The 19,957-nt window shown below is 36.0% G+C and overlaps 1 protein-coding gene across 2 annotated transcripts in view; it reads right to left on the bottom strand.

Annotated features, from left to right (window-relative positions):
• Nucleotides 1-256: 256 nt before the first annotated feature.
• The window catches only part of Slain2 (SLAIN motif family member 2), a 64,070-nt gene continuing 44,369 nt past the window's right edge, over nt 257-19,957 (bottom strand). For both annotated transcript variants that reach the window (XM_027938397.2, XM_027938402.2), the window contains 2 exons: nt 4,552-4,864; nt 257-3,234 (listed from right to left, as the gene is read on the bottom strand). In XM_027938397.2, the coding sequence (XP_027794198.1) occupies nt 3,168-3,234; nt 4,552-4,864 (380 nt within the window). In that variant the 3' untranslated portion in view covers nt 257-3,167. The remainder of the gene's footprint in view (nt 3,235-4,551; nt 4,865-19,957) is intronic.

Genomic DNA, 19,957 nt, shown 5'->3' with positions numbered 1-19,957 from the left:
TAGCATCTGAAAAAGTTCCCAGAAAGCCAAACTACAAATTTACTCCAAATAATCCACATACGAAATAACCTAGGATAGAGAGAATATGATATAATTCAACATCAAGAAGGCTAAAACTGAAAGGGCAATAAAATTGGGGTTGTGTATTTAAAAAAAAAAAAAAACCAACTGAGAAATTAAAATCAGTTGCAGGAATTTGGGGGAAGAAGAAATCTTACCATATCCAGAAATTAATAAAACACGTGAAAAACAAATATAAATTTAATAATAAACATTATGGTCAGGCTGTTTATTAAGGAGCAACCACACATACAAGTTCGGCTATAGAAATGTTTGCAAATCAAACTTCATGTGATCTAAAAGGACCATGCGTAATGTCAAAAATGGACACCTGTACAGTCAATAGAAAGTTAATTTAAACATACATAGTCTAGATCATCCTAGAGTTATACAAACATCTGGGGCCACATATGTATCTCATTTTCTTTCAAAAAAACTTTTTTTTTCTATAAAAGTGATGTTTTGAAATAATTTTAAAAAGTATCTGACAATTATGAATGGTCCCCAGTTTTACAAAATGTGATTTCCAGGGTATGAAAACTGAAAAAAGTCAACTCTTCAGAGAGCGTTTTATATTATACAAACAAGTTTTATAGAAAAATGATCCAGCAAATGCTCGAGTTAAGAATATTTATATTTTTTTCCAATTCTTTACACTTTTATTAACACACTTACAAAAAATAACATTCAAACACTGAGAAAATTAAATAACTTTGGAAGCAGAGTTCATAGCTTTCTGCTTACATATAAATGACAATTCTGGGCTGTTGGCACAAAATAATCAACATTCATAAAACCCTTACTACTATATATCAAACATAAGTTAAAATCATAGGCACTAGTTTATCAAATCCACATTTCTTCTGTAAGACTAACCACAGTAAATCCTTAGATTTTCCCAAACAGAAAAACTGGCAATACACAAAGGCTCTCTAGTAAAAAGGCATTTTTTTTTCTCTTTAGGAAACTAAAAGCCAAAAATCTGTGGTAGTACAATAGCAGGTAAAATAATACTTTACCAAACTCAGATCCAAAATATGTTTTTAACAAGTGATGAAACTGTTTAATTAAAAAAAAAATAGACATTTTTTTTTTCTGATGCAGCCATTTAAAAACAAAGTTAAATAACCTGAATATTCCTTTTGAAACTGATTATCTAACTAAAAAGGTAATGGATGTTTCATAACAGGGTTAAAGTTCCTTTTAATTATTAGATTGCAGCATATATTTTTTGAAATGTTGCACTGAAAATGGAGACCTGTTTTGTTTTTTTTATGGATGGTATTTTTAAATGAGACAGTGGCTAATTCTTTATTTACTTAGATTTACATGAGATAACCCCCCTCACCAAAGCAGATGCTTTATTTTCCTCTGAAAAAGCAACATTTTCCAGTTCATTAGCATGTAGAATTCTGGCATCATTCTTCCCAGACCCACCCCATCACCTTCAATTCAAGGATACAATTTCTTCCTTGCAATATACACCATACTGGCAGTTTAAATCTGCAGCTGCTTGTGCTAACCCAATGCCTTCCTAATGGTCAAGCTATTAGGTGTCAGTCACAGCAATATGGGAGTCTTGGTTTCATTACTCTTTTAACCTATCAACCTCAATGCTGTTCTGAATATTGTCTTCCATTTCTCTCTCAATTTCCTTTGCCAACTTACAGAATGTCTTTAATAGGAAATAAACTTATGATTAAATCTCTAAAATCTTTTAGGTGACCCAACTGCCAATATTTTAGAGCTGTTTAAGTACTTAAAAACAGACCTGATGTCAAAAATGAGAAGTCTGCTACAGAAGAAGTTTTAGTTTGGTAATAATCTGATAAAACAAAAACAGGTGATTTCAAGGATGGTATATAAGAGCCATTAGAAAGCAAGTATTTATTTAACAGATTAGAGTCAGGTACAGTAGGTTTGTTACCAAAAATGCAAAAACTGATGTAAGGCAGAATTTAAGTCAAAAGGGACAGTATTTTCAAAAGATTTTATACAGTTACCCAGTATAAAGTGAATCAACCTAAGTAGGATTTAGCAGGCTATATTTCCTACCACATAATAGACAGTTATGCCATTTAATAGCAATAATTCAACCGTCACCACCAGAGACTTTGTAGGTTAAGTGCATAGATTTTTTTCCCCCTCTCTCTCACTGTATGGTTTTGTTCCAGGTTGTAAGCACTGAGGTGTTGTATCAAGAATAAAGACACACACTTGTTCTTTCCCATCATGGAAAACCTGCCGATATAAATGAGATATCTTAATTCTGTGACAGATAACAGCATGTGAAGAAGTTGGCTTCAGTAGCAAAGGCCATCTTCCTGAGCCAGGAAGTATAAAGTTTAGAAAGATTGTACAACTGATATTGAGCCCTTTTGGCAATCAAAACAAACACAGATAAGTCTGATGTGTCAATGCAACATGATGGATGCACACTGTAACACTATCTGGTGGTGCTGATGTGAGCTATGTCCAAAATTTAAGATTAAATAATTTTTCCAATAAATCTGAAAAAAATAATCCATAGATTCTTTTAAGTGTATGTACCATATTTTAATCTCTAGTCTGGATTTCTTCCTCCCATTCTCCTCCCAACCCCAAATCTTAACCTTGTTTTATGGAGAATTCAATCACTTTAGATAATTAGTCAGAATATTAGTTCTCATTAACACAAATATTTATTGATACCATTTATACAGTAAATTAGGTTGAATGCGAAGTTTTAGGTAGCCTAAATTCACCATTTTCTTATGCACAAAGGTACTCTCTCATTTACAAATGGGCATTTCTCTTTGGCATCCATTAGGTATTTGCCCAGATATTGGCCTTTGACAAATATTTAAAAATCAACCAAGGTTCTATTAAACAAAACTAAAAGTGATTCCATGTAGAGTGATTGTATGATTACCAAACACATCAGATGTTAAATGTCATTAAAGTGCTGCTTGATCATCTCTGTCGGTTTGTGCTAATAAGACAGAGAGGGCTGGGATTTTATAAATCCCAAGAGTCTTATCTGAACAGTCTGCATATAAAAGTTGTTTATTAGCTTGGTGAAGGGGTATCCATGAAACCGTGGATCTCTGCATTCTTGTCTTTGCTGGTCAATAACAGCCGTCTTTCCAACTGTCATCTTTCATGCTACCATAGGTTTTAGGAGCTGGCAAGGATCTGAAATAAAGCAATTTTATAATGATTTGCATGTCTTTACAAAACACTACCACACTATCTCTCACATATATTATTTTTCAGGTGGCATCCCTTTCAGAAAGCTCTACATAGCTATTTGTACAACCTTTCTTCATTCTGCCTTTTCATAACTTTCAAGTTTCACAGTGACTTCTGTAGCCTCTTTGTTAACATAGCTACTCACTTAAGATAAGGGAAAGATTGTTTCACCTTTTCCACTACATGGATAATGAACCTTTTGTTTTGAGAGGTAGAATGATGATTGTAATATTAGAGGCTCTGTGTTGCGATCCCTAAAGATGCAGTATGGGATAGTGGCTAAAAGGACTTTAAAGTCAGACATACTTCGAACTAAAGGCCCCATAATTTGTGTGGCTGCAGGCAAAATATTTTATCTCATTAGATTTCAATATCTTCGTCTAAAAAATAGAAATAATAAGAGTACCTATTCATTACTGTGAAGATTAAACAAAGTGTAAGTTATTAGCACAGTGCAGAGAGCATAAAAAGCCACTGCACACTACTACTGAATTTGGAAATGTAAACTGTTTACATTAGAATTAAAGTACAGGTAATACAGTTTAAATACTTAGAGAATAAAAGCCTTTTCATAAGCAAATAAATATTTGAAGTTTAATTGTAATTGATACGTAAATTTATTGATGGTGATAATCCTATTCTTGAATGGTAAAAATTAGAATCATGGGTCCCATCCTGGTTGGGATGAGAATCACCTGAAGATTAAACGAACATACAAAACAAAGAAACAAAAAAAACCCACATACACAGATTTTGGGCCTCAAGTCAGATCAACTAAGTCAGCCTCTGTGGGGGTAAATTTAGGCCTTCACATTTATTAAAAAAAAAAAAAAAAAATCCACAGAAAATTCTGAATTGTGCCAGGGTTTGAAAATTGTACTAGGCTTATAAGTTGTACTAAGACTTGGTAGCTGCAAGTTTTATCTTAAATATCACTCTAGAGTCTATCACATTTTTATTATCTTTATTAAATATAGTTATATTCAAAATGAACAAATATCACAACCAAATTGAGTTGTAATTTTTTTCTAGAAGTCTTTTTGAACATATTAGGAATCTGAATAAATTTAATGTGTACCAAACTGATATCGTGTTCCAAATGAGGATTTCATCAGAGCAATGAAGTAACGTTTTATTTCATATACGAAGATGCTAGTGGGAACCTACTATGGTTCTCTAAGTTCACTATCAAATTTAAGTAAGGCTAACTCCAGCCTACCTCCTTTCATGTGCTCAGGAATGCTGAAACAAGTCACTTACCTGCGAACGGGCTGTGCAAGTTTGCTGCGAGGCACTGGTATACCCCCAGCAGAAGGGGCACTGGGTCTGGGCAATCCACTTCTCATTGCCGTTGTCCCTGCAGGTCTGGTTAATGTAGTGCTGTTGATATTGCTGGGAGGATTTGCTGGAACTGTATTTTGAACCATAGGAGGCCCAGGTGAGGAGGTGGTTTGTGTGAACTGTGTTGTTTCTTGGCTACCAGAAGAACCATGGTTACTAAATGCTTTCACTGGTTGCCGAAGAGCCAAAGGAGATGGTGCTGCAGGGGAGCGGAATTTGCCTGGAGAAGGTACTGTGGAATGGTAAAGAGAAACCAATGATTTGAGTGGAAACCAAGTATAAGTGAAACCACTGCTTTATATTACAGTTGATGATTGGGGACTAGTATGTCCGTATTTACGAAACTTCACTTTAACATATGTGCAAGGAATAAAGAATATTTCTGGGCTAATAAAAGGAAAAAAGATAACTGGTTCCAAATAACCAAGTCCTCACTTGGAAGGTTACAAATTTCCTTAAAAAAAATGTTTTAACCAAGCTGGGTGCGGTAGCGTATGCCTGTAATCCCAGCAGCTCAGGAGGCTGAGGCTGAGGCTAGAGGATTGTGAGTTCAAAGCCAGCCTCAGCAAAAGTGAGGTGCTAAGATACTCAGTGAGACCCCGTCTCTAAATAAACTACAAAATAGGGTTGGGGATGTGGCTTAATGGTCAAGTTCAACCTGAGTTCAACTCCCAGTATTCCCCTTCTCTCCCCCCAAAAAAGTTTTAACTAGGCCAGCTTAGAACCCACAATATCAGAAGAGAAATGGCTCTATAGGATTCTGTTTCACTGTAGCAACTAACTAGGGCCACATGAGAACATTTTAGAGGTGTGGGGTAAGGCTGACTATCAGAGTATTGTCTAGAATTTGAAACTCATTTCTCTCCTCAAAGAAACATTCATGTAAACAAATATATCAGGCTGGGGATATAGCTCAGTTGGTAGAGTACTAGCCTCACATGCACAAGGCCTTGGGTTCAATCTCCATCACCCAAACAAAAAAACCCCAATATATCTGGTGGTTGTATCTCCAAAGTCTTCTATCAAAATATAACTAAAAATTTAGGAACTAAGAATTAAACAAACAAAAAATCTCCTAGTGCTGTACCTCACAAAGCAAGGAATTTATGAATCTAGGGGCTTATAAAGAGGTCCGTCTGTGAAGTTACAGAATAAAAATGGTATATTTTTCTGGAATGTCAATTCTACTAAGTAAAACATTTATATCAAAACAAATACCAATACACAAAAGAATAAAATGTACAATGTACATTGATTTCTAAACCAAAACAAGTCTTTAAAATAAATTTTATTGTTTCAATTGGTTGCTCTGCAATGTACGTTCAGGTTTTCTGGGGTACACATTCATCTTTCTCTGCTTACTTCATGTTTAGATAACTTGCCTCTGACAGGGCACCAGTTTTAGTTTCCTCACATGCCCAAAGGTGGCTACACACAATATAACATGCTTTATCCAAGGAAGAACTCTGGAGTAGGGAATCAGAGAGAATGAAGGAGAGAGGGTGGTAGAGGGAAAAGGGATCAGAAGTAGAAAGATAACTACTTTCACTTTACCTCCATTAGTTTGAGTAGCATATGAATGGAGGTTAAGCCTGGGCCATAGAAATGTATTATTCTACACATTTTCATCTTCCTCACTTCTACCAATCCATCTATATGCCAAAAGTGGCAATAAGGTCTATCACAACAATGGCAGGAGACAATGAGTCTGGACACTAATTTCATCTGGTCTTTGGGAGAGAGAATGAACCTTGGCTTCAAAACTTCAAAATAGGAAAAAATCCATCTCCTATTTCCCTTTCAATAGTTTTTGTTCATAGCCCTCTTCCCTCCTAGCTGATCTTGCCTGTTCTCTGTGTGACTAAAGTTCCAAGTGTCAGCACCATTGTGTTGAATATATACTAGACCCCACTGCATGATGTACTCAAATTATATCTGTTTGGCTCCAAAACCCGTATAACCATGACTTTCAAACTTGTCTGTGCCTCAGAATCTTAAGCAGCTTTTGAAAAAATATATGGCAGCTCAGATACCACTTTCACAGAAATAAGTCTGAAATGGAATTTAAATATGTATGTATTTAAAAACTAGGATCTTTTACCGAGATAGAGAAATGGGGAAGGAACTTACCTGATAAAAACACCTACAAAACTGGACAAAATATATTAAAGACATTAAAATGCTGGACAACAGGGAATATAAGAACATGATCTCTGTAAGAAGGAAAACAAATAAGACATAGAGTCCCATGGTCTACCTGACTATTTCCCTCCCTCCCCTGAGACATTTTATGGCTATAGATCAGAGAGGAGTATCCTACTGTTAAGTCAGTTTTTTTTTTTTTTGGTCACTGTGACCAAAATATCTAAGAACAACTCAGAGGAAGAAAAGTTTGTTTGGGGTTCACCAATTCAGAGGTTCATTCCATGGTTGGCCAATTCATTGCTCTGGGCCTGAAGCAAGACAGAACATCATGGCAGAGAGCCAGTGGAGGATGGCTGCTCAGCTTATGGTAACAGAGAAGGAGGCGGGGTAGTGGTGGGTAAGGAGCCAGGGACAAAACAATCTCCTAGGGCATGCCCCCAGTAAACTACTTCCTCCAGGCATACTCCACCTGCCTATAGTTACCACTCAGTAGTCCATTCAAATTATTAATAGATTAATCCACTAATGAGGTTACAGCTTTCATAATCCAATTATTTAATCTCTGAACATTCCTGCATTGGGGACCATGCTTTCAAAACCTTAGCTTTTCAAGGGGCATTTCTAGGTCCAAGCAATAACACCTATACAGATCAAAGCTATCTTGCAGAGTGGAGAAGATAAAAACCAGAATTTGAGGGGCCGAGTACCTTAGAGGAGGGGGCTGAACAGAAGACCTCCTCACCTCAGAAGTCTGTTTGAATCTTTGGCTGAACTGAATACTAAGCTGGAGAAGTACAGAGTGAAGCTCTGTCAGACTGGGCAAGAAGTCTGGAGCACTGTAAACTGAACAGTTGCCAAAGCTCATACAGAACTACTCCATATTTGGGTTTCAACCTGTTACAGTAACAAGTCCTTGCCAAATATCTATGAGATATTCCAAATGCAGCCAGGAGATATTCCAAAAGGGTCAGGCCTTAAGGGGCGGGGGAGGGGGAAGCGGTAAACTATACGTAAAGGCTACTCTAACAAAGTTAAGAAAAACATGCCTCTAAAGCAGAGTTTAGCAAATTATTGCTGATGAGCAAGTCAACTGTTCTTGTAAATAAAGTTTTATTAGAATACAGCAACACCCATTTCAAAAATATATTGTCTACTTTCAATTATTTTGGCAGAATTAAGCAGTTTTTACAAAGACCATACTGCACACAAGTCTAAAATATGTATTATATGGCCCTTAAGAAAACATTCATTGATCTCTCCTTTTAGAAAAGGTCAAACTAATCTACAAATAATGTGATTACTTGCCACAACAAAGTCTAACACTATTTAAAAGAAGATAAATCTATTACAGAATAATGTAAAATTCTACAATGTCCACTGTTCAATAATTACTAAATAATTAATCAATAATTACTAAAAGCAGAAAAACAATCATCAATACCAGGAGAAAAATTAGTTATATCAAGAGCCAAATACATGCTATATAAAAGAGACATATTTTAGATACAAAGATGGAGGTTAAAAGGATGGAAAAAGATGCACCATATCAGTACTGATCATGAAAAAGCTAAAATGTCTATAATAATTTTTATCAGAAAAACACTACCACTAGGAACAGACTTTATAATGTTAAAGGAGTCAGAAAAAATGATGTATCAACCCTCAATGTGTGTGTGTGTGTGTGTGTGTGTATCTCAAAACAGATAACAACACACATGAAGCAAAGGACATAAGTGAAAAGTGAGGGGAAAGGTCCAAAACTAGAGTTGAGTAATTCAACACCTCTTTCTTAGTAACTGATCAAATAGGTTGAAAGTCAGAAAGGACATAGGCATGAACACTAGTGAGTCAAGTTGCCCTGACATTTATAGAATACTCTGTCAAATAATATATGATTTTCAAGAATAGTAGAACACTCATTCACTAGGCCATACCTGTTGGTATAGAAAAGTCCTAAATATTTGGAAATTTGAAAAACCTCTGTTTTAAACGATGCATGGGTTCATGAAGAAATCATCGGGGAAATTACAAAATATTCCAAACTGAATGAAAATGAAAACAACATAAAATCTTAGGGAATGGACCAAAAGCAGTGTTCAATTTATAGCTTTTAATATACTTTTATTAGAAAAGAAGTCTAAATCAATTAGATAAACTTCTACTTTAAGAAGTGAGTAACAGGGCCTGGGGTTGTGGCTCAGTGGTGTAGCACTTGCCTAGTACATGTGAGGCACTGAGTTTGATCCTCAGCACCACATAAAAATAAACAAATGAAATAAAGGTATTGTGTCTGGATACAACTTAAAAAAAAAAGCGAGTAACAGTAAATTTAGCCCAAACTTAGTAGAAAGAAGGAAATTATAAAAATAAAAGCAAACATCAATAAGCTATAGAAAAAAACAAAGAAAAGGAGAAAAATGGTAGATCAAATGGTCCTTAAAATGTCAACAAAACTGGTAAAATTTTAGAAAGACCAATGAGGGGAGAGGAATGTTACAAATTACCAGTATCAGGAAGGAAAGAAAGAAATGTTACTGCAGATTTTGACACTGAATATTATACAAATTTTTTTTTCAGATTACAGAGGACACACAGTCCTAAGTCATTGTTATCAGGTCAGCAATGCCCTGATATCAAAGCCAAATAAATAAAAGAACACAGATACAGAAATCCTTAGTAAATGTTACAAAATCAAATCCAAAAACACACAAAAAGATGCCATCATGCCCAAGCAGGGTTTATCCCAGAGATACTAGGTTGTTTAAATACAAGGTTGGTAATAATGGCTGAAAAATCAACCAATGCAATTTTAGACATTAACAGACTAAAAGAAAACCATATGAGCATATGAAACTTTTTAAATGAAATAAAGAAAAACTATGAAAAAACTAAATATATCATCATATATAATGGTAAAGTCAGAAATGACATAGACATTAACACTATGAATTAAGCTGTCCCTGATTAAGGTTGAATGCTTTCATCCTCCATGGGGAAGAAGGCAAAGATGTCTATTCTTACTTTCTTCTATTTAACATTGTAGTGAAATACTTAGCCAGTACTGCATGCCGCCCTCTCTTTCAAAAGGCACATATGTTGAAATGGAATGATTATATAATTAGAAATCCAAAGAAATATCAGACATAATAGGCGAGTTTAGCAAGATAGCAAGATATAAAGTTTAATAAACATGGTATATATGTATGACACTAAAAAAAAGACAAAGTTAAAAACAATACTACTTACAATCTAGCATGGAATATAGCTTAGGCATACATTTAACAAAGTATGTTCTAGATCTATATATTTAAAACTATAAAACACTGTTAAGAGAAATTAAAGACAATTTTAAAAAGGAGAGCTGTGTATAGTTCAGGAATCATAAGAAACAACATTGTTGGAATACCAATTATCCCCAAATTTATATATATATTCAGTGAAATCCCAAATCAAACTGCAATAGGGTTTTCAATTATTTTTAATGGTAAACACTGACAAACTAATTCTAACATTATGCGGAAATGCAAAGAACCAAGTATAGGCAGAATAACTTTGAAAAAGCATGAAGCTTAAGGATATATACTACCAGACTTATAAACTTATTATAAAGCTACAGTAATTCAGAGTGTTTGCTATTGTCCTATGGGTAGACCTACAGATCACTGGAACAAAATAAGTCATAAATCACCTGCATGTATATGGTCAATAAATTTTGAATAAATGGGTGAGAATATTTGGAACAGATAGTCTTCTCAATAAATGGTGCAGAACAAGTGGATAGGCATACAAGAAAAAGTGAACCTCAACCTTATTTCACAGCATATACAAAAATTAACTCAGTGCATTACAGACATAAATGTAAAGTATAAAACTATAAATAAATTAGTTGAAACATAGGATAAGAGCTTTATGACCTTGTTGTGTTAGGCAAAGAATTATCAGGCAGGGTACTAACCGTAAAAGAACAGTTATATACTGGACATCATCAAAACCAACAAGTGAAGTAACCACCAAGAAAATGAAAAGACAAATCAGAGTTGAAGGAAATGTTTGCAAAACATGTCTCTTCAGTAGATGAATGGATAAAGAAAATGTGGTGTGTATATATACACAACAGAATATTATTCAGCATTAAAAGAGAATAAAATTATGGCATTTGCAGGTAAATGGATGGAGTAGGAGAATATAATGCTAAGTGAAATTAGCCAATCCCCCCTCAAAAACAAATGCTGAATGATTTCTGATTTAAGGATGGTGATTCATAATATGCTGGGGGGGGGATGGGAGGATTAAATGAACTCTAGATAGGGCAAAGGGGAAAAGGAGAGGGAGGAGAAGGGAGGGAGCACAGGGGTAGGAAAAACGGTGGAATGTGATGGTCATCATTACCCTAAGTACATGTATGAAGAAATGAAGGATGTGATTCTACTTTGTGTACAACTATAGATATGAAAAATTGTGGTCTATATGTGTAATATGAATTATAATGCATTCTGTTGTCATATATAACAAATTAAAATACAAAAATTATTAAAATAAATAAGCCTCCCCCCAAAAAAGTGTCTCTCTCTGATGTATATTGTATTCAGAAGGCATAAAACAAGAAAAATTGATTTAAAAAATTGGCAAGAGTTCAACTGCTACTTCATAAAGGAAAATATATGACCGAGAATAAAAAGACACTGAACACCATTAGTCATTAAGAAAATGCATATTAAAACCAGGGTAAGTTATCTACAATAGTTTGAATGCATTCTCCAAAATTCATGTATTGGAAATTTAATCCCTAAAATAACACCTTTGGGGTGGTGGTACGTCACAAGGGCTCTGCCCTCATGAGCAGATATGGGAGTGGCTTATATGGGAGTGGGTTCTCTTTCTTCTGCTATTCTGCCATGTAAGGACAGAGAGCTCCTGTCTGCCATCTACCATGTGAGGATGCAGTAAGAAGGTTCACATGAAGACATCAGCACCCTGATCTCAGACTTCTCAGCCTTTAGAACTGTGAGAGAATAAATTTACATTTACTATAAATTACCCAGTCTCAGGTATTGTTATAATAATAGGAAATGGACTAATACACCACTGCATATCTATTCAGAATTTCTAAGATAGAAAAGACTTACGTGACAAGTATTTTTGAGCACTTAGAGAAAAAGGAATTCTCAAACATTGCTGATAAGAAAGTAAAATATTATAGCCACTTTGGAAAAATAATCTTGACAGTTTCTTATAAAATATGCTTACAAAAGGATTGAGTGATTTTATGCCAAAGAAAATGAAAACATATGTCCACCCAATGAAAGCACATATCCATACAAATATTTGTATACAACTTTATTAATAACGGCCCCAAACTGAACAAAGCTCAAATATTCATCAGGTGAATGTACAAACAAATCATGTTATATCCATACAATATATACCACTCAACAATAAAAAGGAATAAACTACTGATGTGCACAAGGGTGACTCTCAAAAATTAGGCTGAGTAAAATAAGTGCCAGACACAAAACAGTACATCCTAGAGAATTCCATTCATGTAAAAATGGGATTCTAAAGAGTGGTTGAGTAACCCCTAGGAAGGCGAGAAAAAGAAAGCAGCGAAATTAAAAACAAAAAATAAAATGGCAGATATAAATGGTAGCATCAATAATTGCATAAAATGCAAATGGTGTCATATACCAATTAAAAATCTCAGATTTGCAGAGTGGATTAAAAACCATAACTTCACACTATTCATAAGAAACTTCATGTATAACAACATAGGGAGACTGAAAGTACAGAACATTCTCTTCTGAAAATATATAAGGAAAAGCTATATTAAATAGATTTGGATAATCATAAAAACTGAAAAGATGAAAAGGGATGACCCGTAACGATATAAAGTTCAAACTATCAAGAAGACATACAATCCTAAATGTGTATGTACTAAGCAACAGAGCTGTAAACTCGTGAAGAAAAAAATTGATAGAACTGAATGAGGAGTGGGCAAAACCACCTCTTTCTTCATCACCATCTCAACAACTGATAGAACCAGGCAGGAAATTAGCAAGGATACATAAGGACTCAGGAATACCATCAACCATAGCAGCTAATGCACACAGGACCTAACCAGTACTCCACTAACAACAGCACACTGCATACACAATCTTTTCAAGTGCCTACAGGCACTTCCCTGTAGAGAAGTTCAACTCTTCTGCTCTGCTCTTACTTCAGGACCAAGATCTCATCTGAAACTACTCAATACTTCTCTTTTATTCTAGCTCCATTTATTCCTTCTACTACTCCTCCTGGAGTGGTCCCCATCCTAATATCAAGACCATATGCTGAGCCATAAAGCAAATATCAACAATTTAAAAAGAACTGAAGATATAAGAAGTATATTGTTTGATTATAACATAATCAAATTACACACTACAACAAAGAGGTAACAGGAAAATCTCAAACTACTTGTAAATTAGATAATATACTTCTCAATATACTACATAGAACGAAATAAAAAATTAAAATACAACATATGAAAACTTGTGGGATATAATTAGGAAAAAGAAAAGTTTTAAGTCAATAATCTAAGCTCCTACTTCAAGAATCTAAAGAAGAGTAAAATAAACCCAAAGTAAAAAGGAAATAATAAGAAACAGAAATCAATGAAATTGAAAATAGAAAAATAAAGGAAAGAATTTAGTAAAACAAAGTTGGTTCTGTAATATCTATTGTGTTAATAGGGTTTAGGCACTAAGCATCAATGACTACTGACATCATAAAACAAGGAAATTTTACTTTATGTGTTTGCTAAAAACACAAAACTAAATCTAATTAATTGCCTAGATCCAATTACCAATTTCCGAAAAGGAAACTATTAAATGATGCCACAGAAAAGTAAGGAGTAAAATCCAGTCTCTAAGAACCTCTGCAGAACTAATGTCATGGTAAGCAAGCAAACAAACAAATGGAAGAAAAGGAATGGAGGGAAACTATATACTAAGAGAAGTTTAAGAAAAGCATATGCTAAAAAGGCAAAACTACACTTATTACTTGGATGATAAAACCAGACAGGAAAGAAATGATTGTCATAAATATTCAGAGGAGTGGCTACTCTTAGTGGAGAGGATAGAAAAGATTTTGGCCTTGGATCTCAGAGGTATTCTCCAATCAAGTTTTACTAGTAATTAAGCAAATATTTAAAATTCTACCTTATATCTCTTGTCTATTTCTCAGCTGACTCAGAGCTTATAGAGGTGGGCTATGTAATGATAATCTCCAAACCACAACAAAACCCAGAGAATATGCAAGCCTGAACTACTTAATAAGAGATTAAACAAAAGAAAATACATATAGGGCCGGGATTGTAGCTCAGTGGTAGAGCACTTGCCTAGCACGTGTGAGGCACTGGGTTCAATCTTCAGCAACACATAAAAGGAAATAAAAATAAAGGTTAATTGTGTCCATCTACAACTAAAAATATAAAAAAACATATAAGAAAACACAATTTTCTCTTCCTTTACTAAGTCAACAAGGAAACTGAAATTCTAGTTCATAGCTAGAGTCTGGGTTGTCTTGTCATCTGATGATCATGGAGGGTAGGCAGTTTGATAACTCAGAGTCATAAAAATAATATAACCCCTCTAAGAAAAACTTTAAGATGTGGCCAGAATTATGGTCTTCTGAACCTAATAGGCATAGTAACAAAAAATCTTTAAAAATTTGAAGTTATATGAACCTATCTGATTATAAAAAAATACTATGAAGCAGCTTACAAATATAACAGATAAAATTTATATAAAGTCACCTACTCAGGCTGGGGTTGTAGCTCAGTGTTAGAACACTGACTTGCCTAGTATGTATGAGGCACTGGGTTTGATCCTCAGTACCACATAAAAATAAATAAATAAGGGGCTGGGGTTGTGGCTCAGTGGTAGAGCACTTGCCTAGCATGTGTGAGGCACTGGGTTCAATTCTCAGTACCACATAAAAATAAGTAAAGGCTCATCCACAACAAAAATAAGCAAGCAAACAAACAAATAAAAAGGTATTGTGTCCATCTACAACTAAAAAAAAAAAAAAATGTTTAAAGTCCCCTACTCTCTTGCCTGTTTTAGATATAACAGTTACTTTCCAGTTCATTTTGGTGGGGGTTGGGGGTTGGGGGAGTGCTGGGGATGGAACTCAGTGTCCCACATGATAGCAAACACTCTACCCCTGAGCTGCATACCCAGACTGCTCCTACTCATAGCTAAAGAAGTACTAAAAAATATCTAACAAGTTTCAGAAAAGAAGGTTCTCAAATACTTCTACAAATACCCTGTTTTTTTTTTTTTAAAAATTTATACATATTTATGGGGTAAAATGTGATGTTTTGATTCCTGTATACATAGGGTAATGATCATACCCTTCATCTCATACATTTATCATTTCTTTGTGGTGAGAGCAGTTGAAAAAACTTTGCCTCTAGCTATCTTCAAATATATAATACATCATTGTTAACCACAGTCACCCTACTGGGCAACAGACTACCAGAATTTCTTCTTCCTATCCACTTGCAACTTTGTATCCACTAACAAATCTCACTGTTTTTCCTTTCTGTCTCCACTTTTCAGTCTTACATAATCACTATTAGTCTGTTCCATCTCTATGAGATGAACTTTTTGAGAATCCACATGAGATCATACATTATTTGTCTATGCCTGGTTTATTATGTTCCACGTCCTACAGGTTCATTCATGTTGTCCCAAATGATAGGACTTAATCCTTTTTTAATGGCTGAAGAGTATTCCAGATGCCATATTTTAAAAATGCACTCATCTGTTGTTGGACATTTAGGTTGATTCCAAAGCTTGGCTGTTGTGAATAGTGCTGCAATATACACGACAGAGGAGATGACTCTCTGATACACTGATTTCACTTCCTTTGAAAATATACCCAGTAGTGGGATTGCTGAATCCTAAACTCTTTTTTAAGTTTTTTTTTTCCTTTTAATATCTACCTCTAAGTTTTCTATATGATAGGTATATATTACTGGCTTGAGTCATCAGTTTTAAACTTTATCTATTGGCTTTCTCATAGATTAAATGAGATCTAACTTTCCTGCTGTCCTTCACTTCCGCTTCCTATCCCCTCTTTCTACAAACATAGCTATGAACATAACTGTTGGTTAAATCTGATTTCAGAGTTTATATTATTATAAACATATTATATATATATATATTTTAGTTTTCGGCGGAGACAACATCTTTCTTTGTATGTGGTGCTGAGGATCAAACCTGGGCCACACGCATGCCAGGTGAACATGCTACCACTTGAGCCACATCCCCAGCCCATAAACATATTACTATACTATGTAAATATTATTCATTACAGAGCCAAAAGGTATACTATAATCATTTATTTTCTTGTAAACTTGTAAATAACACTAAGGTACCCTTTCTTATTAAAGATTCCTAAGAAAGCATCTCCTCTATCAAAAGAACATAATCTATATGGTCTATTATTTCTGTCCATATACCAAAAAATAACCATTTTGGAGAACTATGGTAAACTTTTTATTTTATTTTTTGGTATTGGGTTTTAAACCCAGGGGCGTTTTATCAAGATGTGCTTGAAGGTAGGGGAAGGGTGACCACCGACAGAAAAGGCCCAGTGGCCCGCGGCGGGACAGAGCTTCCAATCACTCCTGCAAGGTAGGCGGGCCTGCGACCCACTGGCAGAAGAGGAGCAGCCGCCTGCTGAGAGGCTGAGCCGCCCCCTCCCCCTGCGCCGGCATAGTAGAGGGAACTGGGACCAAACACAGAGCGGGCCCAGCGGCCTGCTGAGGGGCAGAGCCGCCCCCCACCCCCCTCGCCTGCCAGGTAGGGGAAGGGTGACCACCGACAGAAAAGGCCCAGTGGCCCGCGGCGGGACAGAGCTTCCAATCACTCCTGCAAGGTAGGCGGGCCTGCGACCCACCGGCAGAAGAGGAGCAGCGGCCTGCTGAGAGGCAGAGCCGCCCCCTCCCCCCCGCGCCTGCAAGGTAGTCGGAACTGAGACCACCATCAGAACAGGTCAGACCTGCAACCGAGAGACAGAACAGGCCCAGTGGCCTGAGGAAGGGTAGAGCCGCCCCCCCCCCCACGTCTGCAAAGTAGGCGGACCTGCGACCCACTGGCACTACAGCCCCAGAGGCCTGCAGAGGGGCAGTGCCGCTGCCTGCGCCTGCAAAGTAGGCAGAACGGCGACCACCGACAGAACAAGCCTAGCGGCCCGCAGAGGGACAGAGCCGCCGCCCGCGCCTGCAAGGACGGCGGACCTGCTACCGACTGGCAGAGCAGGCCCAGCGGCCTGCCGGCGTGGTAGGCACATTGCCCTAATTGGCGGAGGGGCAGAGCCGCCGCCCGTGCCTGCGAGGGAGACTTTGCAACTATACAAGACCAATATAAATATATAGGGGGAAAATTCAATAGCACAACAGTTTCACCAAGAAGAAAGGAAAGCGAACAGTATGAAGAGACAAGGAAAGAAAGGACCACAAGCATTGCAGGTCAACTCAACTTTAGAAGAGGTAATAGCTGCAGCTGATGGAATGTCAGATAAAGAATTCAGGATATACATGCTTCAGATGATCTGGAGTCTCAAGGAAGACATCAGACAGCAAAATCAGACAATGAAAGATCACTTCAACAATGAATTACATAAACAAATCCAAGAAGCAAAAGATCAACTATACAGGGAAATAGAGGTTATAAAAAACAAACAAACAGAAATCCTAGAAATGCAGGAAGCAATAAGCCAACTTAAAAACTCAATTGAGAATACTACCAGCAGAGTAGAACACTTAGAAGACAGAACATCAGACAATGAAGATAAAGTATTTCAACTTGAAAAGAACATAGACAGCTCAGCAAGACTGTTAAGAAACCATGAGCAGAACATCCAAGAAATATGGGATAACATCAAGAGACCAAATTTAAGAGTCATTGGGATACAGGAAGGGACAGAGTTTCAAACCAAAGGAATGAGCAATCTATTCAATGAAATAATACGAGAAAACTTCCCAGACTTGAAGAATGAGACAGAACCCCAAATCCTAGAAGCCTACAGGACGCCGAATGTGCAAAATCATAAGAGACCCACACCTAGACACATTATAATGAAGATGCCAAACATACAGAACAAGGAGAGAATTTTAAAAGCTACAAGAGAAAGGAAGCAGATCACATTTAGGGGTAAGCCAATCAGGATAACAGCTGATCTTTCAACACAGACTCTGAAAGCTAGAAGATCCTGGAATAACATATTTCAAACACTGAAAGAAAATGGGTTCCAACCAAGAATTGTGTTTCCAGCGAAATTAAGCTTCAGGATGGAAGATGAAATTAAAACCTTCCACGATAAACAAAAGTTAAAAGAATTTGCAGCTAGAAAACCATCTCTTCAAAACATCCTTGGCAAAACATTACAGGAAGAGGAAATGGAAAATAACAATGAAAACCAACAGTGGGAGGTAGGACACTAAAGGGGGGAAAATAATCAAAGTGGAAAACAAACCATGTTTAGTAACATAAATAAACAAATATGGCTGGAAGAACAACCCATATCTCAATAATAACCCTAAATGTTAATGGCTTAAACTCACCAATCAAGAGACACAGGCTAGTAGAATGGATCACAAAACAAGACCCAACAATATGCTGCCTACAGGAGACGCATTTGATAGGAAAAGACATACATAGGCTGAAGGTGAAAGGTTGGGAAAAATCATATCACTCATATGGACTTCGGAAACAAGCAGGAGTATCCATACTCATATCAAATAAAATAGATTTTAAGCCAAAGTTAATCAAAAGGGATAAAGAGGGACACTACATACTGCTCAAGGGAACCATACACCAACAAGACATAACAATCATAAATATATATGCCCCAAACAATGGTGCAGCTATGTTCATCAAACAAACTCTTCTCAAGTTCAAGAGTCTAATAGACCACCATACAATAATCATGGGAGACTTCAACACACCTCTCTCACCACTGGACAGATCTTCCAAACAAAAGTTGAATAAGGAAACCATAGAACTCAATAACACAATTAATAACCTAGACTTAATTGACATATATAGAATATACCACCCAACATCAAACAGTTACACTTTTTTCTCAGCAGCACATGGATCCTTCTCAAAAATAGATCATATATTATGTCACAGGGAAACTCTTAGACAATACAAAGGAGTAGAGATAATACCATGCATCCTATCTGATCATAATGGAATGGAACTGAAAATCAACGATAAAAGAAGGAAGGAAAAAGAATATATCACTTGGAGAATGAACAATAGGTTACTGAATGATCAATGGGTTATAGAAGACATCAAGGAGGAAATTAAAAAATTCTTAGAGATTAATGAAAACACAGACACAACATATCGGAATCTATGGGACACATTGAAAGCAGTTCTAAGAGGAAAATTCATTGCTTGGAGTTCATTCCTTAAAAAAAGAAAAAACCAACAAATAAATGATCTCATACTTCATCTCAAAATTCTAGAAAAAGAAGAGCAAAACAACAGCAAAAGAAGTAGAAGGCAAGAAATAATTAAAATCAGAGCTGAAATCAATGAAATCGAAACAAAAGAAACAATTGAAAAAATTGACAAAACTAAAAGTTGGTTCTTTGAAAAAATAAACAAAATCGACAGACCCTTAGCCATGCTAGTGAAGAGAAGAAGAGAGAGAACTCAAATCACTAACATACGGGATGAAAGAGGCAATATCACAACAGACACTTCAGAAATACAGAAGATAATCAAAAATTATTTTGAATCCTTATACTCCAATAAATTAGAAGATAGTGAAGGCATAGATAAATTTCTTAAGTCATATGATCTGCCCAGATTGAGTCAGGAGGATATAGACAACCTAAACAGACCAATATCAATTGAGGAAATAGAAGAAACCATCAAAGGACTACCAACTAAGAAAAGCCCAGGACCGGATGGGTATACAGCAGAGTTTTACAAAACCTTTAAAGAGGAACTAATACCAATACTTTTCAAGCTACTTCGGGAAATAGAAAAAGAGGGAGAACTTCCAAATTCATTCTACGAGGCCAACATCACCCTGATACCTAAACCAGACAAAGACACTTCAAAGAAAGAAAACTACAGACCAATATCTCTAATGAACCTAGATGCAAAAATCCTCA

This window comes from Marmota flaviventris, chromosome 7, assembly GCF_047511675.1.
Source record: "Marmota flaviventris isolate mMarFla1 chromosome 7, mMarFla1.hap1, whole genome shotgun sequence".
Taxonomy (NCBI): Eukaryota; Metazoa; Chordata; class Mammalia; order Rodentia; family Sciuridae; genus Marmota; species Marmota flaviventris.
Note: the sequence above shows the minus strand (reverse complement) of the source record. Positions and strands in the feature narration are given on the sequence as shown.